This window comes from Lissotriton vulgaris, chromosome 8 (assembly GCF_964263255.1).
Source record: "Lissotriton vulgaris chromosome 8, aLisVul1.2, whole genome shotgun sequence".
In the NCBI taxonomy this organism is placed as follows: Eukaryota; Metazoa; Chordata; class Amphibia; order Caudata; family Salamandridae; genus Lissotriton; species Lissotriton vulgaris.
In genome coordinates, this window is record NC_141696.1 from 729424717 (window position 1) to 729450305 (window position 25589).

The 25589-nt window shown below is 43.8% G+C and overlaps 1 protein-coding gene across 1 annotated transcript in view; it reads right to left on the bottom strand.

The window, feature by feature from the left end:
• The window catches only part of CFAP47 (cilia and flagella associated protein 47), a 2734468-nt gene that overhangs the window by 369427 nt on the left and 2339452 nt on the right, over positions 1-25589 (bottom strand). Inside the window, exon 61 of the mRNA XM_086934611.1 lies at positions 16618-16789. Within this exon, the coding sequence (XP_086790737.1) occupies positions 16618-16789 (172 nt within the window). The remainder of the gene's footprint in view (positions 1-16617; positions 16790-25589) is intronic.

The following is a 25589-nucleotide window of genomic DNA, read 5'->3' on the forward strand; positions in this document are numbered from 1 at the left end:
GAAAGGATTCAAATAGGCCCCGATATGGAGGATTTACCCACTGGATGAACCACCGAGGAAGAAGTGCGATATCCTGTTACCATGCCAGTTTTCCCCCTACAGGAAGATGCAGCAGAATTCAGTGGGTTTCAGTCCGTTCATGATTCAGCTTGACCAACTACTGAAAGGTCCCTGGAAAGTCATAGTAGATGGTTAGAAGAATGCTTCCCGGAAATCTACATGAAACATTTTTGACTATGTGCTGTGACTTAGGTCTACTATAGCATGCTACATGAAAAAGGCTACCACAAAACTGGAGATGATTCAATATCTAATCAAACGGTGAAATAATCAGAATACCACCCTTAAGGAATAGCAGCTATGATACAAGGTCAGGGTGTTAGACCATGTAGAGCCCTGTACCCTCCAATAAAAAGGAGCAGTCTCTTTGGAACTTGCGGAAGCAAGTAAACCTGGGAACATGCGGAAAGCAAGTAAGCCTGGGGACTTGCAGAAAGCAAGTTAGCCTGCTGATCAACAAAGTGGGTCTTTTAAAAAATAAATAAATACAATAAAAATAGCAAGATGATCAAAGATGACCATTAGATGAGGAGCTCCAGCCGGGAGCTCCCCGGCTAGGGATTGCCTTTTTGGCATAAATCCCCTGGAATCTTCCCGCTCCGTGGACCTTTTTCACTAACCTGGGCTTCCGATGACTGCGGTCCTCATATTTCGCCGATTTGCCAGGTCTTAACTTTGAGACCTGCCTCTTTACCCCCGTGGAACCGTTTGTTTGCCGCCGACCGTGGAGACTTAGCGCTGTGGCTGATGCCTGGTGGAGCTACATTGGTAGCTATAGAAGAGACTGGCTGCGGTTCTCCTCCAAGGCCGTAACCTACCCAGCCAGACATTGGGTGCGCTTTCCTTCATCTCACGTCTCCTTTTTGCCCCGCCTACCGATGACGCACCGAAGATCTGCCAATGACAGTTGCAAGTCTGAGATGCCAACGTCTAAAAGAGATGCCTAGGTGGCTATGGAGGAGATGGCTGAGAACCTACCCTCCCGTCGTCTTCTGCCTTTCCCTGGTTTAACCTCAGTGGCCTGACCCCTTGCTTCGCCTTCCTGATTAGCGATTGGGACAAGCGAGTGTTTGTTTCCCCCAGCATGGGTGCAGCTGAGGGAGTCCTGCGGCACTACGATCTAATCACCCCAAAGCTTGTTTTTAATTCTCGAGTCAGGGAAATGAGCTCCCTCCTGGGCCCCGCTACTGCCTTCCGGACAGGAAAAAAACTGGAACACTGTATTCATCATTGCTTGACGTCCATGCAGCCCTGCTTCTGGAGTAGGTTTTCAATATCGGCTTTTCGTTCAGACTTTGTCTTCCAACAACTACCGCCATATTGTTTACTAAAGTTTTTGGAGTCCTTGTCCCAGATCCTCTATCTTGTGGCTCACAACAGTCCCCCTGACTGATTCATATCGCGGGTCAGGGACCTGTGCTGCAGAAGTAACCTTTGCATTATGTCGACCCCCTCCGAGTCTGCTACACCCCTATCTTCTTGTTTGGCCCTGGGTAGCACCCTTCCGCACCCTCCTTTTCTAATTTACTACCCGCCTCAGTGAAGAAGTCCGGCACCGGCTGTTGTTTATCCCTGGACCCTAGCATACACATAAGAGGGGTGGAGAAAACAAACAACAATAATTAATCAAAAGTGTGCAAGCAATGGCACACTCATGAGTGATGAAAAACTGCCCTCACTCACACACAATGTGTGTGACATGCTTCATCATCGGGTCTGCTACAACGCCCGTGTGTAGCCACACTCCGGGCGGAGCATAGGGAGGGGGAACAAAAATGTACCAAGACAACGTGTGACACAAGACTGAAAGTGACAACAATGTTCACAAACCGAAACCAACAGCTCAAGACTGAGTACAGTAATAGACAAAAAGTGCAGTAGGGAATGGTTAAAACTGGCTCCAGGATACCAAATATAAACTTTATTAGTAGGTTCCAAGGTCAGGATTAAAAAAATGAATGGATGGTAGTGCTAGGGTGAGGTATTAGGACCCCCTAGCGCCCCTCCTTTACTGCTGTAGTCAACATGTTTTCACCTCTTATCACCCTTAAATACTGGGTCACCTAGGTCTTCTTCAGGACGTCTTCCTGTCCCAGTCTAATATAATGTTACCCTTACCTTAGTTAGCTGTTAACAGGGGTAAAGGTCACTTTTGCCCATCAATAAAAGGATATGTGGAGGGAATTCCGCCAACACGGTGACATAACTGTGAAAGAAATTAGTAACATTCATAATTATGGACACCACACTTAGTTACCCACTATCCAAGAGTGGTCGGGTGAAAGAAAAATCGATGCCTTGCAATAGATCCCTCCAAATCATACAGTGATCAATGCCCCAATTGGGCAGTTCATTTAGCCATAATCATAGAACAAATAATTCCATATATTAAAAACATTCAATGTGCAGACATCAGTCACAAGTTGTCAATAAAATGTATCCAGTATATACATCACTGGAGTATATCCTGTCAAACCTCCACCTGCAGCAATTTATATCATAGCACCAGGAGTATAGTCTAATATCACTGTGATTATAGTTCCTTGCCAGTGATATAATACAAAATACAACGCACCAAATTTATTGAAACAAATCACTTGACCTGGCGCATGGGGAGTGGAGTCCCAAAGAACACAACCTATGTTCCAATGTAGTAAAGAAAAGAATAATTGTAATTGTAATTTGACCCAATGTCTAGGGGGAGCAACATATCTCTATCACCACCATAGTTTACATGGAGAATATGAAGGGTATCCTCATGTAACTGGCGGAGTGAGCTGAGCATGACCCCCTGTTACCCACCTCTTCGGGATGGATAAATCAATAGCCACTAGCGCAGCCAATGTAGCTGTTACCAGTTAGGAAATAGGCTCCTCGAGTGCATAAGCACTCCTTTCAATATTAGCATTTCTTCACGTTCCTTTTATTGACGTGGCCACACTCTCACATTCTCAAGTGGTACGAACCTGCATATCCATTGCTACATGTCGTAATGTCGACGAGCGGCCCACTCATACTGTATTAGGTAATTCCTGTGTTGAATTTAGTACCCGGGAGGAGTCACCCCTCAGTACAAACACCTTCATAGCACTCCACATCATAGTGATCGGCAAGAAGGTTACCCATGCAGGTACGAGTTCCCGTCCAGAAAACAGAATCGCAACTTTCTGAATCCAATCCGCCTTTAAATAAAAGGCCCATGCAAGCCTCTTACTGTTCTGACGGGACGCTCCTTCACCAGTCGTGCCCCTCTCTGGTGTGCCGCCGCGATGCCGGTACCCTGTCTAAACGGCATGTAAGTAGAGGTAGAGGGCGTGTAACCTGCGCGGCATGCGACATGACGTCTACACGTTAACTTGCGCATGCGCGTACCCCTACACTCCACTAGCATCCTGGGGACTCTGGTTTCTGGGCATCCGTGGCGCCAAAACATCGGGGTTCAAGGAGCCTGTGCAACTTTTACATACAAGAAGATGACTGACATTATAATACGCTTATTGGAAGGCATATGATATATTTCTGTTTGTTAAATTCTCAGTAATTTATTACAAAAGACAGTGTAAAACAATTATACCTTCCAAGATAACAAAACTAACCAAGGCCCTAAAAAAGTTTTCAAGATAGAAGGTATTCCCGTATACTTCAGAAACATATGCCCAACAAAAGATACAGGGGAAAATGAAGGGAACACAACAGGGGAAACTAAGACAATACACTTCAAGTAGCTCAAGTGAAGGGAGTGATAATGAATTTCCCCAAAGGAGAAGAGGGAGGGGACGGAGCTACTGGCGAGGGCCCAGACCACTCATTTTTCACCAACCATTTGCCCAGTATCAAAATCAGGGCTATAACTGGTCAGCCATGGGCTTTTCCCCCAACCTCCTTTTCACAACGCAGCCTTTGATGACCCTAGATTTCAGGGCCCTAATTTCCAGTCTGCCCAGTTTCAAAACTTTCAGGGGCCTTTTTTAGCGAGGGGCAGAGGCAAGGGCAAAGGCAAACAGAAAGGACAACAGGTCACTTGGAACAATCAAGACCAGGAGATTACACAGCGGGTAACCAGAAGCATGGCCTCCAGCAACACCCCGGGTACCAGCAGTGCGAATCCCTAGTGGTTGATTTATCTTCGACTACACTCATCCCGGCCTAGGGACAACTACTAAATAAAGGCCTAGGGTTTGTTCCTACAAATCATTTGAATGCCTTTCAATTGCAAGATCCCTATACCTGGGGCGATTATTACATTTCAAAGACATGAGTACACATCACTCAGGTTGTATTCTTTGTTTACATACCGAGGTAGACCCCTGCTATCTATCGCAGTGCGGTATCACTTCTCTAATGTCTGGTTGTCCCCACTCATTCTATTGTTCCAAAAAATTAAATACTGTGGTCTCAATTCAAAAAGTGTCCAGCGTAATGTCCAATAAATGTCTGCCTTCTATACTGACAGTACATCTATCCACACTTCACCACATGTGTACACACCTTAAGAGGGAAAAATGTGTGGTGGAGAGGAAGGCACCTCACGGGCGAACACCCTCGGGGATGTTGGCAGATGTTACCAACTCAATGCCCCTTTCTCATCATCGGTTGCCTTCCAATCCAGAAAGAAAACAGAATAGATACAACACATAAACTGAAATGCGTGTAAAGGTGCAACATAAAGAGTATAACAACATTAACTCATAACGGACAGAGTGACATAAAATCAACAGCCACACCTACTCAATCACTTTATTCTTCGTTTCAGTGTGAGCTGAAGAATTAAAACAGAGGTTGGTAGCTTAATATCGCCTACCAGTACCTGATACCGACATGTTTCACTGCCCCGTTAGTTTCGGCAGATTCATCAGGGTATTGAACACTCGGTCACTGCACCAATTTTTTGAACATCCTTTCTGGACACTATTGAATTGAGACACAAATAAAAACCAGAGACATGCCCTGTAGTCAATGTAGATTCATAGGTTTCCACATCAGAGTAATGGTGTGAAAGCATATATTTATACATTTCTAATTATAATTACCCCTGGCCAGCATGGGCAACTCATACCGGCTGACCGAATCACGCTTTGACTCGTTTAAAAACGATTGAAGTAGCAATCTATAGGGAATAAAAAAGGAAGGAAATGAGCAATAGCGCATTTCAACTCAGGACATTATAGAACTGCCAAGCCTTAGACAGCACACTGTCGATTTCTATCGTTTTGAAAGTATGTGAGCCGTGACACCCTACTCGCACATTTAAACAAATAGGCGGGGGCGCACTCCAAAACCCATAATGCCAGGTTCCCCGTTATCAATACATGGGGCATCGGACACCCAATACATTATGTGCGTCATTCTGTCTAGTAGCACCCAGCTAAGTAGTAACGTGTTGCTCAAAAAGACTGCTCGTTAGTAATTCCAGCTTAATGCAGCCGCCTACTAGCCCCCACTCCTCACCGTACGGTTAGGAAACCGGGACCGTATCTCATCCCAGGAACACCACGCTCAAGCCGGCGTTTGTTTTTAAGCTTCCCGGCAGAGTCCGATCAGGTGGTGAAACGCGCATGCGCATAAGCAGGCGCTCCAGTGTGAAACGCGGGCGCCATCTTAGAACGGCAAAATCCAATGCCTAATGCTTAAATTCAATTGCCCTGGTGCCAGCAACTTCCTCCAAAGGCTGAGAATTACTTGTACACAATCACAGCCAAACATATTTATACATATCCGAGATATATTTTATATTGTATATATTTTATTTTTTATTTGTTTATTTTTTGCCAAAGATACCACGAAGTGGTGATCTGTGGATCCATCATTACATGATAATGGCACACCCATAGAATCAAAGCAATTCTTATTTTCCATTTTATGTGTCTACTAACATGTCGCGCTCTCTCATCAACATGTCTCCTATGTAGCGCTAATTACACCCGCATCCGCAGCAAACATTAGCGGTAAACACGTAGCGCACAGCATCAGGCAATTAGGCCCCAAAGTGAGACCTATATATATTTGTTACCGCAAGATTCCACCTTGAATGTATACAGGCACCTCAAGGCACATACATTAGCCAGTTTGCTATGAATCAGATGTTATAACTAAAACTCATCGGATGAGAGGTATAGATACCTCATGAGGCAGGGTCTAGATGGTATCCCACTATCTCTCATTATCCCATAACATGGTCAAATACCGTTCAAGTTCATCCATGACAGAGCACACCAGGCACATTTCTTGGGCAGCATGAAACGCCCTCAAGAGTGGCGGTTGATCAACAAGGAGCACTTACCAAAAAATGGGAATCAGTTACAGCTAGCTCACCCTAAAGTGTCTATTTCACTCGGTTCCACTCAAGGATTTCGTTCAGGCCTACAATGTCACTGCATTCTCTGTATATCCATCTGGCTTCTGTACTGAGCAACGCTGTTTCTATGTTCTGTGGATTGCCTTTTATTACTTCCAACACAGTCCATGTAAAGTCATGCTTTTCTTTGTGGCAGTGTTGTACCAACTTTGTGGTCAGTTTGCCCGCCTTGATGGTACTAAGGTGTTCCTGGATGCGCACCTTGATTTTTCTTGTGGTCAGGCCAAAGTATTGGAGACCACAGCAGCATAGCAGTCTATATACCACATGCGTGGTGTTGCAGTTGCTAAAGTGGTTGAAAAACCATACTCTCCCTGTACTTAAGGTCACACTGTTGCTTTTTTTGGTAAGGGGGCAAACCGAACATGTCCCACAGGGATAATGTCCCTTGGGCAAAGTGGACAGATCTCTTTTGTGTGGTACCGGGGTACGGGTATGGACTAGTTTGTCTTTAAGGTTAGTTGCTCTCTTAAAGGCAAACCTTGGTGGTGGCATACGGAAGTCTTTAGTGGATAGTAAGTCCCAATGTTTTCTGATAGACTGCCTAATTTTTGATGCCATGGGGTCAAATGTCATAACCACCGGGAGGCAGTCTCTTTTTTCTTTCCTTGTGTGTTCCAGAAGGGCACTCCTGGGTGTATTCAGTGCCCATTTTCTAGCATTCTTCACGACTTTACTGGGGTAACTGCGCTGCACGAGTTTTTTTGTAAGGTCTTGTGATTGCTCCAAGAAACTACTCGTACTGGAGCAGTTCCTTCTGTACCTCAAGAATTGGCCCACAGGGAGGTTGTCACGGAGGGCTCTGGGGTGATACGAATTATACAAGAGGAGTGAATTCCTATCAGTGGGCTTTTGGTGTACCCTGGTGCTCAGGCCACCCTCCAGTCCCGTCTCAATGTCAAGGTCCAAATAGACCGCATTGGTGCGGCTGTAGGTCCATGTAAATTTTAGGCTCTCATCTTGCAAATTGAGCCATCTCAGGAACTCCCCTAGGGATTCTTCCGTGCCCGCCCAAATGCAGAGCACATCGTCTATATACCGCTTCCAGAGGCAAATGGGCCGCTGGAAGGGGTTGGTATCAGGATAGACGATGTGCTCCTCAAATCTACCCACATAGATGCATGCCAGACTGGGTGCATTATTACGTGCTTTTTTAGAGCAGGGCCAGAGATCCAACCACAACAGGGGGAGGGGTGCCACAGGGCGAGGCCGAGGGAGAGGCAGCTCGACACCCCAATGGCAGACATTCTCACCCAGAGTGACCCGCAGCCGGGGACGAACGGACAACTAAACAAGAGCATTGTAGTCAATTTATCAGATCATATCTTGACACCTAGTGAAGAAAGGGTACTAAACAAAGGGCTAGGGTTTGTACCCACCCCTAAACATGACTCGTTTAAATGTCGCGGGGAATTTCACGAGACATTGAGAAAGATCAAGCTCAAGAAATTATTCGCTCACAAGGAGAACGAACAAGACATCAATTCGTTCCGAGGTACCAATCTGAAGAGACCATCTACTTTTTGTCCGGCTGGATCCGCTGTGGGCTCTCATCTTGATACCTGATACCAACCCCTTCCAGCGGCACATTTGCCTCTGGAAGCGGTATATAGACGATGTGCTCTGCATTTGGGCGGGCACGGAAGAATCCCTAGGGGAGTTCCTGAGATGGCTCAATTTGCAAGATGAGAGCCTAAAATTTACATGGACCTACAGCCGCACCAATGCGGTCTATTTGGACCTTGACATTGAGACGGGACTGGAGGGTGGCCTGAGCACCAGGGTACACCAAAAGCCCACTGATAGGAATTCACTCCTCTTGTATAATTCGTATCACCCCAGAGCCCTCCGTGACAACCTCCCTGTGGGCCAATTCTTGAGGTACAGAAGGAACTGCTCCAGTACGAGTAGTTTCTTGGAGCAATCACAAGACCTTACAAAAAAACTCGTGCAGCGCAGTTACCCCAGTAAAGTCGTGAAGAATGCTAGAAAACGGGCACTGAATACACCCAGGAGTGCCCTTCTGGAACACACAAGGAAAGAAAAAAAGAGACTGCCTCCCGGTGGTTATGAAATTTGACCCCATGGCATCAAAAATTAGGCAGTCTATCAGAAAGCATTGTGACTTACTATCCACTAAAGACTTCCGTATGCCACCACCAAGGTTTGCCTTTAAGAGAGCAACTAACCTTAAAGACAAACTAGTCCATACCCGTACCCCGGTACCACACAAAAGAGATCTGTCCACTTTGCCCAAGGGACATTATCCCTGTGGGACATGTTCGGTTGGCCCCTTACCAAAAAAAGCAACAGTGTGACCTTAAGTACAGGGAGAGTATGGTTTTTCAACCACTTTAGCAACTGCAACACCACGCATGTGGTATATAGACTGCTATGCTGCTGTGTTCTCCAATACTTTGGCCTGACCACAAGAAAAATCAAGGTGCGCATCCAGGAACACCTTAGTACCATCAAGGCGGGCAAACTGACCACAAAGTTGGTACAACACTGCCACAAAGAAAAGCATGACTTTACATGGACTGTGTTGGAAGTAATAAAAGGCAATCCACAGAACATAGAAACAGCGTTGCTCAGTAAAGAAGCCAGATGGATATACAGAGAACGCAGTGACATTGTAGGCCTGAACGAAATCCTTGAGTGGAACCGAGTGAAATAGACACTTTAGGGTGAGCTAGCTGTAACTGATTCCCATTTTTTGGTAAGTGCTCCTTGTTGATCAACCGCCACTCTTGAGGGCGTTTCATGCTGCCCAAGAAATGTGCCTGGTGTGCTCTGTCATGGATGAACTTGAACGGTATTTGACCATGTTATGGGATAATGAGAGATAGTGGGATACCATCTAGACCCTGCCTCATGAGGTATCTATACCTCTCATCCGATGAGTTTTAGTTATAACATCTGATTCATAGCAAACTGGCTAATGTATGTGCCTTGAGGTGCCTGTATACATTCAAGGTGGAATCTTGCGGTAACAAATATATATAGGTCTCACTTTGGGGCCTAATTGCCTGATGCTGTGCGCTACGTGTTTACCGCTAATGTTTGCTGCGGATGCGGGTGTAATTAGCGCTACATAGGAGACATGTTGATGAGAGAGCGCGACATGTTAGTAGACACATAAAATGTAAAATAAGAATTGCTTTGATTCTAAGGGTGTGCCATTATCATGTAATGATGGATCCACAGATCACCACTTCGTGGTATCTTTGGCAAAAAATAAACAAATAAAAAATAAAATATATACAATATAAAATATATCTCGGATATGTATAAATATGTTTGGCTGTGATTGTGTACAAGTAATTCTCAGCCTTTGGAGGAAGTTGCTGGCACCAGGGCAATTGAATTTAAGCATTAGGAATTGGATTTTGCCGTTCTAAGATGGCGCCCGCGTTTCACACTGGAGCGCCTGCTTATGCGCATGCGCGTTTCACCACCTGATCGGACTCTGCCGGGAAGCTTAAAAACAAACGCCGGCTTGAGCGTGGTGTTCCTGGGATGAGATACGGTCCCGGTTTCCTAACCGTACGGTGAGGAGTGGGGGCTAGTAGGCGGCTGCATTAAGCTGGAATTACTAACGAGCAGTCTTTTTGAGCAACACGTTACTACTTAGCTGGGTGCTACTAGACAGAATGACGCACATAATGTATTGGGTGTCCGATGCCCCATGTATTGATAACGGGGAACCTGGCATTATGGGTTTTGGAGTGCGCCCCGCCTATTTGTTTAAATGTGCGAGTAGGGTGTCACGGCTCACATACTTTCAAAACGATAGAAATCGACAGTGTGCTGTACAAGGCTTGGCAGTTCTATAATGTCCTGAGTTGAAATGCGCTATTGCTCATTTCCTTCCTTTTTTATTCCCTATAGATTGCTACTTCAATCGTTTTTAAACGAGTCAAAGCGTGATTCGGTCAGCCGGTATGAGTTGCCCATGCTGGCCAGGGGTAATTATAATTAGAAATGTATAAATATATGCTTTCACACCATTACTCTGATGTGGAAACCTATGAATCTACATTGACTACAGGGCATGTCTCTGGTTTTTATTTGTGTCTCAATTCAATAGTGTCCAGAAAGGACGTTCAAAAAATTGGTGCAGTGACTGAGTGTTCAATACCCTGATGAATCTGCCGAAACTAACGGGGCAGTGAAACATGTCGGTATCAGGTACTGGTAGGCGATATTAAGCTACCAACCTCTGTTTTAATTCTTCAGCTCACACTGAAACGAAGAATAAAGTGATTGAGTGGGTGTGGCTGTTGATTTTATGTCACTCTGTCCGTTATGAGTTAATGTTGTTATACTCTTTATGTTGCACCTTTACACGCATTTCAGTTTATGTGTTGTATCTATTCTGTTTTCTTTCTGGATTGGAAGGCAACCGATGATGAGAAAGGGGCATTGAGTTGGTAACATCTGCCAACATCCCCGAGGGTGTTCGCCCGTGAGGTGCCTTCCTCTCCACCACACATTTTTCCCTCTTAAGGTGTGTACACATGTGGTGAAGTGTGGATAGATGTACTGTCAGTATAGAAGGCAGACATTTATTGGACATTACGCTGGACACTTTTTGAATTGAGACCGCAGTATTTAATTTTTTGGAACAATAGAATGAGTGGGGACAACCAGACATTAGAGGAGTGATACCGCACTGCGATAGATAGCAGGGGTCTACCTCGGTATGTAAACAAAGAATACAACCTGGGTGATGTGTACTCATGTCTTTGAAATGTAATAATCGCCCCAGGTATAGGGATCTTGTTGTTGATTGACTGTCTAGAGTGGAGGGCGATCCCTTATACCTTTCCATATCCCTCTTGGCTCCTTTTTGCTATTGCCTTTCAATTGCGCCAAGATCTTGCTGTATTTTTCCGTAACTTACGGTTAAGAGTTTTCTTTGAGGGTCAAGAGTACGAGGATCCCCATCGGGGAGATACCCCATGCCGTCCGAAATCTACATTTACCCCTCAACTTGCTTTTCTTCCTTCAGAAATAGCAACATTTGAACAAGCTGTGATAAAAGATGTGGAGAAACTCAGTGTATCATTCCTAGGTAGTTTATTTTCCAACATCTCAAACTTAGAGAAACAGGCCCTAAAGGAACTTATGGAATGTACAGAAATCATACTGAAGTCAGCGGATAAGAGCGGTGCAACAGTGGTACTAGATAAGGCCACCTATAATGATGAATGCATTCGCCTCCTGGCTGATGACAGGAATTATTTGAGATTGACAGTTGACCCTACGGAGACGATCATGAGGGAGATCACAACAGTGGTAGAAGAAGCCAGATCCAATGATTAGATCCAGGAACATGAGGCTGAATTTCTGATCAACAAGCAGCCTAGGACTCCACAATTTTACATCCTGCCCAAAATCCACAAACCAGTGAGACCCCCTCCCGGTAGACCCATTGTCTCCAGGATGGTGTCTCTACTGGAACCCCTGTCCCAGTTTTGTGATTTCTTTTTGAAACCTTTAGTTCAAAAACTTCCTGCCTACCTGAGGGATACCCTTGATATCCTCAATCACTTGAAAGAATTATCTTTTGACCCGGAGATGGAATACCTCATTGGACTTGACATTGTGGCATTGTATACCAACATCCCTCAGAGGGAAACGCTCCGGGTCTTGGAGGATATCTTTTTCCAGGAGGACTGGCAATACCAGACACCCAGGGCCTTCATTCTACACCTAGCGGAGATTGCCCTCACAAGAAACTTCTTTGAATATTGTGGCACAATGTACCTCCAAACCCACGGCACCTCCATAGGCAGTGTTTTTGAGCCTAGTTTGGCGGGCCTCTATGTGGGGGCCTTCGAACACACTTACATCTATGACATTGCCTGCCCATGGAGGACCCATCTGAAGCTGTGGCGTTGTTATATTGACGATGTGCTTATAATTTGGAGTGGTGATAAACCTTCGGTGGAGGCGTTTTTATTGTGGTTGAATACCATCAATCCCCTCTGGCATTTTACCTCCACTGTTACAAAAACCTGCCTCCCTTTTTTGGATTTGGACATTGAACCCAGGGATGGGGTGATCCATACGAAGGTACACCATAAGCCTACAGATAAGAACGCACTTCTGGCCTTCAGTAGTTTCCATCCCCGTTCTTTACGGGAAAATTTGCCCGTAGGTCAGTTTTTTCGGTTGCGAAGAAACTGTTCAGAACAAGAGGCTTTTACTACTGAAGCAAGAATTCTAACCCAGAAATTTGGTGATAGAGGCTATCCACCCGGGTTATCAAAAAGGCAAAGAAAAGGGCATTTAATGCTAATCGAGAGGGTCTCCTAACCAAAACTGTAAGAACAGGGGTTAAGAAACCGGTATTTGTTTCCACCTTTAACACCTCCTCACAGCAAATAAAGCGTACTGTCTCAATATGGAAAAACCTCTGTTTTCCTTTAGGAGAAGTCAAAACTTAAAAGACCTCCTGGTACATACTAAACAACGGACACCACGAAGTACAGGGAACCAAACCACTTCCACAGGGCTCCCTCCTGTTGTAGGTCACTTCAGGTGTGGATCATGTAGTGTTTTTCACCTGACCTCCAACACCAAAAGTATTGATATTGGACTACCGACCCCATGGGAGCAAAGGAAACATACTAGTTGCAACTCACAGGGCGTGATTTATTTAATCACTTGCCCGTGCAGTAAACAGTACGTGGGGATGACCAACAGGAAGGTCAGGACCCGCATCACTGAACACCGCAGCACTATTAGATGTGGCAGATCTAATACGCGGCTAACAACTCATTTCAAGGATGCGGGTCACTCTGAAGAGGATCTCAGGTGGACAATTATTGGAAAACCACATCTCCGGGGCTCGGATACAAATAGGGCTCTATTTGTACGTGAGCAGAAGTTGGTGTTTCGCCTTAAGACCACTTGTTTGCTTTGCTTCATTAAAGCGAGAGCATGGAAACCTGCATGTGCACAATGAAGCAAAGCAGGATTGCTTTTTCACAAGAGGAGCTGCAGGTCAGCAGGTCCCCTTGTGGAAAAGCAATGCCGGCTCCAACAGGAGGGGGGGAGCCGTCGGGACCGTGGGGGCATTGGGGTCCCCCTCACGGTCCCCAACGGAGTGGCCAGGCCCCAGGGGATGGGGTCACCGGGGCCAGAAGTGGCCCAGGAGGGGCGCCACGCGGCCCCCTCTATCAATAAATTGAAAATAGAAAAAAATAAATAAAGAGGCACAGCCCCGGGGGATGGGTTCCTTGTGGCCAATAGAGGCCTCATGAGGGGGGCCAAGCTTACCCCTCCTTAAAAGAAAAAGAAAAATGTGGCCATGCCGGAATCACCCTCAGGATGGGAGAAATGAGCCCCTTCCCATTTTTTTTATTGTAAAAAAAGGTCAGGCCCTGGTGGATGGGTCCCTAGGGCCCAAAGTAATGTAAAAAAGGGGGGCCACACAGCCCCCTTCTAAAAGGGGGCATGAGTGATGTCACTGACCATGTCATGAGTGATGTAATATGTGACGTCATCAGCAGTGCATTGCACGCGCAAGTTATAGTGAGTCCAACTAACTATAACGTGGGAATTTCAATGGTTTTATGCGAGTAAAACTTCCTGCTAACTATAAATGGTGTGAAACCTATGGTTTTTTCAGTGAATTTAATAGGTTTTTTAAAAGCTAATTCCTAACTATAACTGGTGTGAAACCTATGGTTTTTTCAGTAAATTTCATAGGTTTTTTAAATGCTAATTCCTAACTATATATAGGGCCTCAAACCTATGAAATGTAATATTTTTTATAATGAATCCTATATTGTATATTTATATAATACTTTATTTTTTTGCCCTGGTGCGCTCCCGGTGCGCGCCCCGGTGTGTGCACTGGAAAGCGCATTTTTTCGGAGCGCCCCGGGTCGCGCACCGGTGAGCGTCCCGTTAGCGCTATTGCCGCAAATGAAAACATCATGACGTATCGCGTAGCCGCGTCCGCGTGATACGCACGGCGTAAGCGCACCCGGAAATACTCGAGCAAATACAATCGCGCAACGTAATCATCTGACGCACTTACGCGACACGCGCCCTGTGGCGCGTCCGGGGGCGCGTCGCTTAAGCGCGCCGGGTCATGTGACCTAAAAATAACACTTTTTATTGGTGCAGAACAGTTTTGGTTTCCAAATGATGAAAGCCCGGGTCATGTGACCTGAAAATAACACTTTTCATTGGTTCAGGACAGTTTTTTTTCCAAATTTTTTCCTTATTCTGACTTTGGCCTTTGACTGAGGAAGACCTGTTTCAACATCTTTGAGAAATATTTTGTACTTTAAAATGGCTACAGGAGCAGCAGCAGCTGGAGCATCTGCACCACCACCACCACCACCAAGAGGACCACCACAACATTACATTGGTGGTCAAGAAGAGGAGGAGGAGGAAGAGGAGGAGGAGGAGGGGTGAAGGTGGCTGCCAGAAGACAATACCCCATACAAGCCAAGGCCACACATTGTATGGGAGTTTTTTTCTATCCCAGAGGGCAAGAAGAAAATCAATGCGCCCAAGGTGACTTGCCTAATCTGTGTCATGGAACTTTCAAGGGGGAACCCGAACAAAAAATATTCTTTCGGTAATAATACCATGATTAGACACATGCAGCGCAAGCATCTGAACAACTATTCTGCTGCAGAGATGAGAGAACTGGCCAGTAACCCTCCCCAATCTTCAACCACCACCTCCAAAAGAAAGCAACCCACTCCATCGGGACCAGAGACAAGGGAGACAATCCCTTGCATACAACCACGGTTTGGGGAATACAGAATTACATGTATTTTTGTGGTAAGACCATCTCCTATGGTGAACAGAGCATCAAGCTCATCCTCCTTGCTGGTGACAACCACAATTGCCCCAAAAACCCTAATTTTATCCTTTTTTTTTTTTTGCTCCAGTTGAGCCATTTTCAATTCCCTGTTTTTTGTTTCTCCCCATAAAAATAACAAAAAATATATAAAATAGTTCATAAAAGCCAAAAAAAGTACAAAATGTTCAAAAAACATTAAAAAAAATAAAACAACAAAAAGGAGAAAAAAACAGTTCTTTTTAGAACTACCTCCAACTTAAAAAAAAAGGCAACATTTTTTAAAAACGATATCATTCTTTTTTCCCATGGAACGCTTCCTGGTACGCTCCGCGGTGCGCGTACCGGGCGCTCCCCCCGCGCAAATCAAAAAAAAAAAAAATTTTTTTTGCCCCGCAGGGCCCTTGTATAGCCCCCACATCAAACCTAGGGGGTCAGGAGGGGTCTACTCTGCTCCCTTATGGTCATTTCCCCCTTTGTTTTTGCCACCTCTTGTGTCTCGATCCTACCGAGACACAAGATGACGGCCGCTCCGGACTGTTTGGAATGTTTACAGACACCCGAGAGCCAATCGGGGCGCGGCCATAGATATATATATTTTTTTGAACCTAAATTACTCAAAATTCACTGGAGCACATATCTTAAGACATAGCAAAGGCACATCGGGCTACCAGTCCCTACAATTTTGCCAAGTTTGGTGGAAATCCATTCAGCCGTTCGGGCTAAAAGTGAGGTCGACCGCCCTATGGAAATTAACATGGGAAAACACGTTTTGGGACCCCTCTTTTATCTCGGCCTCTGCTTGACAAATCCCCCCCCAAACTTTCAGGGAAGGACCGGGGCGCCGGGAGGCAAATTTGAGGACATTTTCAGGCAGATTCCTCAACCGGCGCAAAAGTTATTCACAATAGAATGTTGAGATTTTGCATTGAAAATAATCCTAACTATAACTACCTACTGGCAACCGCCAGTAGGTAATACATATGTGTATATATATATATATATATATATATATATATATATATATATATATATATATATATATATATATATATATATATATATATATATATATATATATATATATATATATATATATATATATATATATATATATATATCTCCTATCATCTTCAACATTCTGAAAAAAACTCTAGACTATCCCAAGCAGGAATTTAAAGTTAGCAACCAGCACTATATGGTTTCCTCTGCTGGACTAATGACTACAAAATAAAAACGTCCTGTTTTGTGAGGTGCTCACTAACCTTTTACAGTTTATCAGTATCTCTAACCATTTAATATAGTACAGTTTAAGTGTTACATAAAATATATGAATTGTGAGAAACAACAAATGCATGTAAATGCTCACTTCATTGTCTTGCTTGGAGCAAAAATAATGTTGAAGATCAGCGTAACTATTCCAGAGTGTGCGTCCCGCTCTTTTCTCACGAAGCCAATTGCCAGGGAAGACTCCAGCTGAGATTTCACTTGTTCGGATTCATATTGTATCTCATACAGAAATTCCTCTGTTGTAGAAAATCCTGAAGAAAATCCAAGTAAAATAGTTAGAACAAGGCAGATTGACCATCTGTTTCTATTGCTGTGCATTGCAGTGCTTAAAGAATGTATGTCAAGGACTTGCATGAACAGGAAAGCCACATTGTCTACAGTAACATATGGCGTGTGTGGTAGTTCTGAATTAGTAATTATAAAATTGACACTGCATTATGGATTTTATCCGTACAAATTTCATACAAATACTGCAATGAGGTGTTTATCAATTTTCTATACAATATTTGTAATAGTTTAAACTTAAAAGGAGACTCTGCCCCATCCGGAATGGTACTAGGGTGGAGTAAACATCCTTGGGAATAGGGAATGGTGAGAATGAGCAGCTATATTCAGCTGGGTGTTTCATGGAAAACGAATGAATATTTAATACCATAGGATTTGCAGTTGAATGTGCATAAATCCGAAATTCTGCATGTGCGAGCACGTGCACTGCCACAGAGATCAGAATCTCTACTAAATTTCACCCAGAAGAAATGCTCATAAATGAACTAGGAAAGGGCTGATAAATATTCAGAAGAAGCACCCTTCTATGACTTCTGCCCACTTTACAGAATGGCACCTAGGGCCCGATTCACAGAACTAACTTAAGACAAAATCCTAAACTTACTACTTTTGGAATTCACAGAAGTTAGGATTTTGTCTTAAGTTTGACTTAAGACAGACTTAAGACAGACTTAAGACAAAATCCTAACTTAAGTCTGTCTTAAGTCTGTCTTAAGACAAACTTAAGACAAAATCCTAACTTCTGTGAATACCAAAAGTAGTAAGTTTAGGATTTTGTCTTAAGTTAGCTCTGTGAATCGGCCCCAATATTTCCGCAAGCCCTACTCTAGGGTCTGTCCTTGTTAATTTTGGATGCCATAAGCCACGTGACCATGGTTTACAGTATTCGTCACGGCTAGAAGGAGGCTAACAAAAGCGCACAGTCCAGTATGTTAAGCAAATGTATAATCCTCCACTAATGATTTGGTGTGCAACACTTAACACACATAAAATAACCTGTGGCTTTCCTAAAATATCTGATTGGCCTTCACTACATTTAAATGCCACGTGGTTTAACTAGCCATTTGCACATACATCAATGCTGTAGTTCCTACAGAATTCCAATATCCTAGCTGGAGCAAGAGGAAAAAAGTTCACATCCCTTTCATCTGGCTCCAGCTGTGTAATTGCAATACAGTCTCAGGGCTAGAGACTGCAACTTCCATAGTTACCATTTAAAAGGATCAAGTACCTGTTACTTGCAAAGTAGTACTCTTTTCTTGCACACCTCGACTCTGGATTGAGATTCATATTTGGCTGTGTATGTTTGAAAAAACAAACTTATCATTAAAACATTGGAGCCTGTTCATAAAGGTGAACTTACACGTGAGTAAAACTACACATGTAAGTTTACATTTATACTTTTGAGTAACATTATTACTTTTGTCTATTCATATATCCACCCCCTGAATATTAAATGTATTCATATTTTTAAAAAGTTTAAATAATTTAATTTACCATTATATCAGTTTGGGTTTTATTTTAAGCCCCATTGATTTCTATTGTAGTACTCCTAAACCTATGCCAACATGCAAATTGTGAACAAGTCCATTAAGTTCAAGAATAAATGTCCAATCATATTTCATTTATCTAAAAAGTAAAAAACAAATGTTTGGTGCACTCCAAAAGTCATATTAAAAACAAAATTGCGCATGTAAACTCTGATTCCACATCCTAGCCAGTACAGTACATTTTATGGTGAATATTTGACAGTTCATCTGAGGAATCATAGCTCCTCTATGCACTTCTAGTGTATAGGACGGTGTGCCAATTTTAATTTAGAAATGATTAGCTTATTAGGGTTGTGATATTGCAGCAGATAGCACTACAATGGTATTTGCACTCAGTGAGAAAACAACTACAACAGAGTATTATTTGCTAAGCCAATGACATAAAAACGATCAGCAAAATGATCTGTTTACATAAAACTTTAAAGATCTCCATGCTGGTTTGTAACAACAACGTATCAAAAAAACCATGTGGAATCAATGAAGTATTCTAAATCCAGAGGTCACTGACTTTTGGCTCAGTTTGTCCTATACAAATACCTCATACATGCGAGAAGATGGCACAGTCAAAAATGTCACAGAAGTAATTTAAATGATCTCTTGATAATATAAAAGTTCCTCAATCACGTTAATGTTGTAGAAAGGAGAAGCACACTTCGAAGAGGAGCAAACTTATTTGGATTAACAATGAGGCATAACTGTAAATATAGTCATTTTAAACAACAGAATAGTTTTCAGGCACGTGACTCAGTGGTTATCAAACGTGTGGATATTTATTTACTGAAACAGGACTTAATCTAGACTGGATTCTGTCATTCACCAATATAACCCATTGCTGGGGTGCTCTTTGTTTGAATACTATCTACCTGCGAATAGAGAAAATAAATCCTTGGGTCTAAGGCCAAGACCATACAAGAAAAGAGACAGCAAATATTCTCTCTGAGTGATTCTGAGGGAGTCCTTTAATTACGACGAAATTCTATCACCCACCGGAGTGGCATGCTTCATCCTCTGGGATACTCCTCTTGACGGGGGTGCCTAGCCCTGCCAAGGGCTACAACCCCCTCACTGTGAGGGGGGAGCTCAGGGATGTTTTTGTCCCTTCTCTGTAAAGGATATACTAAATCCTGCAGATGAGAAGGCACTAAACTAGTTGGGTAACGGGCGCAGTGCAAAAAAACACAATTTGAAAAGTGAGGAAAGTGATGCTAAAATTAGCTACCAGGAGCGACAGAAATTTATTGACGCATTCCTATTGCCAGGATTAAAAACAGATGGACAGAAAAACAGGAGTACACCTGTTAACCCAGTCGAGATCCAGGTAAAGTATGCATATAAAACAGGAGGTTTTCATTAACCTTATTCTCAAAAAAATAATAAGGGAAGGAGTTCCCTTATGGCAGCCAAGCCGGGAGGAACTAAGGATAAACCAAGAAAAAGAAGAAAAGGGATGGGGCCACCATAGAGTGTAACAAAAAAATGATGCACTTAAATGATCTGAATACATAGTGTCCGACATGAATTAAAGAGATGTCTGTATGCCCAATCTGCTGAATAATGTCCTATTAATGATGTTTCTCAATGGACTTCAATTAATGTATTTTGATTAATTACATTTCTCTATGTCATGTATCTTCAGTGTCAGTGTGTATGATGTCTTAATCTGAGACATATTGGTAGAAGGTAAAAGGTACAAAATGACTGAATAGTGTTAGTTATTGGTACCCATTATTAATCTTGTATTGGTTCTGATGGAAAGTTGAATTATTTGTGTTATTTTCCATGAGGGTCCAGCTATGGATACAGGGGGAGAATTTGCATTAGTTCAAGGAACTCCAAGGTCTCTCGTTGTTGAGCCCAAGTTTGTCAGTTGTTGACTTGAAAACCCATCTTTTTTATTTCTCGAATAGTTTTTTCTTCAGAATTGGGCTCTCAGGTAGTTTCTAGTGTGATCCACTCAATTTCATTTGGATGATGGCCTTTTTCCAAAAAGTTAGTGGTTAATTTAGGGCCTCATTACGATGGCTGTCAGAAAGCATGCCGACCGACTCCTTCTCGGAATCGATCCCGACCGACTCAGGTTCGGGGAGAATCCGACCGACCGACCGATTACAATGTTTCCGAACACTATTTGGTCAGACTCCCATTGACTTTAATGGGAGCCTGTGTTCCGACCAACAACACAGGCTCCCTTTGAAAAAATGGGTGGTTGCGGATAACCTTGCACCCTGTGGTGGGCACCCCATGTTGCCTGCCAAACTGTGCATGGTTGTAAAGAGGGGTCCCGTGGGTACCCACACGGACCTACCAACCGGAGGCCTCCAGGTGAAGGGGGGTCTGCTAAGGGCCCCCAAAGTCAGCTTCCATCAGCCATCCATATCAGACAGGCTGATTCCGAAAGGCTGTCCGAATCCGACACCGTAATGCAATGGTCGGAAATGCAGTCCATACATCTGTACGATTCGGCTCCAGCCGACTGAGTCTCTGAATGCCGGTCAGACCCGAGCCAGAAAGAAAAAACGGTTACCTTCTTTTAGATTGTCTTTTAGATTAGACAGGGTAAAACCTCACTTTGGACATAGCTACTAAACATGAAATCTTCTTTTACAAGATGGCATCTCCAGATTGGTCCAGATTGGCTGTTTGAACGAGCCCAGGTTGGTGCTCCACATCCCCCTTCGAAACCCAGAAAAGTTGGTTAACTACATCTCGAATACCTTTTTTAAAACGTAGTGAACCAACTCTTAATTCACAGTTTGGCACACACAGAAGTTAAATTAATAGTCTCCCTTTGAGTGAGAAGCAGGCAGCAGGCTTCTGTCAGCACAAACCGATATAGATGGCACCCTGAAGGTAGAAGACGGGCTGTATAGCTTTAACTATGTATCGTTGTTGATTATCATTTCCCAGAATAATTCTCCATAGGACAGAAACAGACCTATGCTCCCTATGAAGCCCTAGTTGTCCCTAAACAGGACAAGGCACTTTCTCACACCCTTCACTAAGGGTGCATGTGTTTGAAGTTTGCTATGCATTGATTACTTTATTTGGCACTATATATTCGGTATTGGGTCTTCCCAGTGGCATGGGTCTTGTAATAGTTCACATAACTGCATGATGAGCTACAATTCAAAAAGAAGCTATAGGCTGCCATTTGAATTCATGTTTATTTGTCCTTTACCAGGTATTATGTACCACAGAATATCATGTGAGGTATTCTCACTTGTTTTGACTATGTTTATTGTGCACAATGCTGTAAGACACAGTTATTGCTGACACTCACAAGATCAGATTAGGGCTTTTTAAAGTTCCTGGTGAAAGCCATCGACCCTACTGGGCCATTGGAGGCAAGAAACATGTTGGCTGTTTAGGATTCAACAGATCATAGTGCCTAGGGAAAGCATTTTTTTTTTTTAATCTTTCCATGGAATCCACATGAATAATATGTTTCTAAACAAGGATTGCCATAGGTAATTTTGATCACCTAAAGTCTATTTGCCCTATCTACTGACCATCTACCTTCTGGGTAACAGGAGACCATTTCTCACTTTAGGGCAGTTAATGAGGCGGTTCTTGCTTCTTAAACTTGGGATAAAAGATCACTAAAAAAGAGCTAGAAGGGATGCCCATCAGATTTTGCACCCCGCCCTGACAAGGAGCAGATCCAAATGATAAAACATGCCACATTGGTGGGTGAAGACCCTGGATCTTAAAAGGGGATGCCCCCTAATTAGGAAACACTGCTGTTCAATATCGGAGATTAGTCTAGGAAACACTGGCAGCGATACTCTTCCGGAACGTCAATTTTTATTATAGATTTCAAGATTTGAAAGGATATATGACGACCAACCAACCTCTCTTCCCATCCTGGATGTATATGATTGCTTTTCCGTCAGCCAGCAACTCTTTGTTATGGTTGAAATATTCAAAAAAATATTCTTAAAGAAATGTAGATACTTTTATTTAGCATAATCAATAAAAAGTCACTAAATGATTACTTATTACAAATACATCTGCCTATTAATACTTGATTCACTCCATACAAATTGGAAAGGTAGCATTAGTTTGGTGGTCCTATATTTTTTAACTAAACACTTACGATCTATAACTTCTACCTGGTATCCATGTCTAAAAAGACCTCCTGACCATTTTATTTTTCCAACTTTATTTTGGTTTTATTGGGTATAGGGAGGGAGTGCACACATTTATGCATCACTGTATCATTTGTCATACTGCGTATTGAACATACAATGCAAGCCATTAAGACCCCAGCAATCACCAGCACATAGGTTAGCCGCTTTGTGCCTTGTCATTCCGCCCAGGCCTCCACTTCCCTGGTTCAGCAGAAGTCTCCTCATTCATTTGTTCCCTCTGTCCTCTCCTGCTATGGCATCTGTCCAGTTTGTAGTCTCTGGGGAGGACATTGAGCATATGCCCAAGATATACAAAGCTCTAAACACTGTCTTTTGGACTCCCCATATCCTCTGCTCTCATTTTAGGTAAGTGACAAATGGAGCAGTTATAACAAGGGTTAAAACCCAATATGGGATCAGGATCTGTTGCCACATCATAGGGTTATAAGTCTATAAGGTATATAAAATATTGAGAAAATTATCAATAGCAGTGGCAGGCTCCTAGGTCAAGTATAGGTACCGCTACCTCTAAACATCAGTTCTCATAGAAATGTTCTGTCCTGTGCAGTAAAGCTGATTAGTCAGTTTGTGATCTTTTGGGTGGCTGCCCTAGAGAAGTTGTCTCTCAGTTGAAAGTCACTTATAATTAGACTATGTCTTCAGATGTAGGTGGGTGCTGTTCACAATCCTCTTGGTGATGTTAAAGGCAGGCCTTCTTGCAGGTAGTGGTTGCAGTCTGGAAGCGCCAGCTTCAGCCTTGATCCGCCAATCTAGTGTTATCTGAATTCTGGGATTCCCCCCCACTTCAGCTGGAGACAACACACCTAGGGCCTCTGGACCTCATAAAGGGTGTGCACCGCATATTGCCCATCCTTGAAGGTAAAGCGAAGGTGGAATGGGAATTCCCATCTGTATGAGATCTTTTCCTTTTGCAGCTTCTGAGTTATTTCATGGAGTTCCCTCCACCATGCCAGCATTTAGGTCGAAACATTCCGAAAAAGCAGTAAGGTGTCCCCCTTGTACACCACGGGATCCTGTGGATCTTGTTGTTGGGCTCTTTGTAAAATGTTTTCTTTTTGCTAAAGGTAGTTAACTTTGTGAGGACATCCGGGGGGAGATTTTTCTGCTGTTGGTAGGTGTAGTAGACCCTAGGAGTTTGATAAAGAAGGGCTGGATCGCCCCCTTACTGGTCGAGGAAGTGGGCGAAAAGTTTCAGGACATCAGCTTCCAATTTCACTGTCGGCATAGTCAATGTGATATCTCATTCTTTACACGACATTCCACATCAGAAGCGCAGAGCCATGCAAGACACTGACCATTGGTGCACAAAACTAGGGCCCTAGAAGAGAGTCCCTTACTCTAGAAGTCAGTTTGCAGAACGGGGAGGATGGGCGGGGCGGTAAGAAATCTATAATTAATATATGTCTTACAGATATATCGTTACCGAAGGTAAGTAACTTGTTCGTCTGAAAGAGGCTATTAGTTATAGATTCCTTACCTTAGAATAAGTTCACATCAGAAAGTCCTGGAGAACTGAACGGCCAAATAAGCCGTCTCTCCGGACTTGGCTATCCAGGCAGTAATGTTCAGTGAACATGTGCAAAGATGCACACGTGGCTGCCTGGAAGATGTCATTGAGGGGGTCTACACGTCCCAAAGCAGTAGTGGCGGCCGTCGCAATGGTAGAATGGGTGCGCAACCCTACTGGAGGTTGTTTTTTTGCCAAGGAATAACACATTTTAAAGCAAAGAACAACTCATAGAGAAATGGTCCGTTTGTGCACGGACCGACCTTTCTTGGCGCCCACATAGTCAGCAAAGAGCTAATCATCCACTCGGAATAGTTTGGTGCGATCCAGATAAAATGATAGCGTACATTTTGCATCCAGATGGTGGAGCCTCTCTTCCTCTTTAGGAGGATGCGGGGGAGGGAAGAAGGTGGGAAACTGATGGTCTGTCCTATGTGGAAAGAGGTAACCATTTTGGGAAGAAAATAAGGTCTAGTTCGAAGGATAACCATGTCCGGATGAACAGCAAGGAAAGGAGGTGTAGAAGACAGAGCCTGATGCTCACTCACCCTAAGAGCAGATTTTATGGAAACCAGAAAAGCAGTCTTTAAGATAAAGAGTCTAAGGGGTGAATTATGTAGTGGCTCAAAAAGGAGCACACATAAGGTAAGTCAGAACAAAGTTCAAGTGCCACTGGGACATTGCAAAAGGCATAGGAGGAAACAGGTAAGTAATGCCCTTAAGGAAACAATTTACAATAGGGGATATGAAAAGAGAAGGCTAATCAGGAAGGCGAAGAGAGGCCAAAATAACCAAAAGATAGACCTTAAGGGAGCCCAAAGCAGAGCCCGGCTGGGCCAAAGAAAGCAGGAAGAGGAGAATCTCAGCAAGGAAGGCCGAAAGGGGATCCAGAGCATTTGCTGAGCACCATGCCACAAATTTGTTCCATCTACATACGTATACTGTTTTAGTAGAGGGATGCCTGGCTGTCAGGATAACATTACAGACTTCAGGAGGAAGGTCGAAAGCTGTCAACTGTTGTTGCTCAATCTCCACACAGGGAAGTGGAGGCTGGACAGGTTCGGGTAGAGGACCGTCCCCTGCTGCTGTGACAGAAGATCCTCCCGAAGGGGCACTCTGAGTGTTGGATCGATGGCCAAGAGCTCGGGATACCAGACTCTTCGTGCCCAGTCTGGAGACACAAGAATGACTAGGGCCCAGTTTTGCTTGATCTTCTTCATCACTCTGGGCAGAAGTGGTATAGGCAGAAAGGCGTATAGAAGACCGCATCTCCACTCGCGACAAAAAGCGTTGCCTAGCTAGGGTTGCCTTTGAAATTCCAACGCGCAGAACTGCTGACATTGTGCGTTCTCTTCAGTGGCGAATAGATTTAACCAAGGCTCTCCCCACTGCTGAAAGAGACCTTGCACCACCTTCAAGTGAAGACGCCATTCATGATCCATCAAGCACCGGCGGCTAAGCTCGTCCGCCCTGGCGTTCAGGGAACCTGCCAGGTGTTGAACCGCCAGAGACGTGTCCTGATGCTTCCAGACAGACGAAGGGCCTCCTCAAAGAGGGT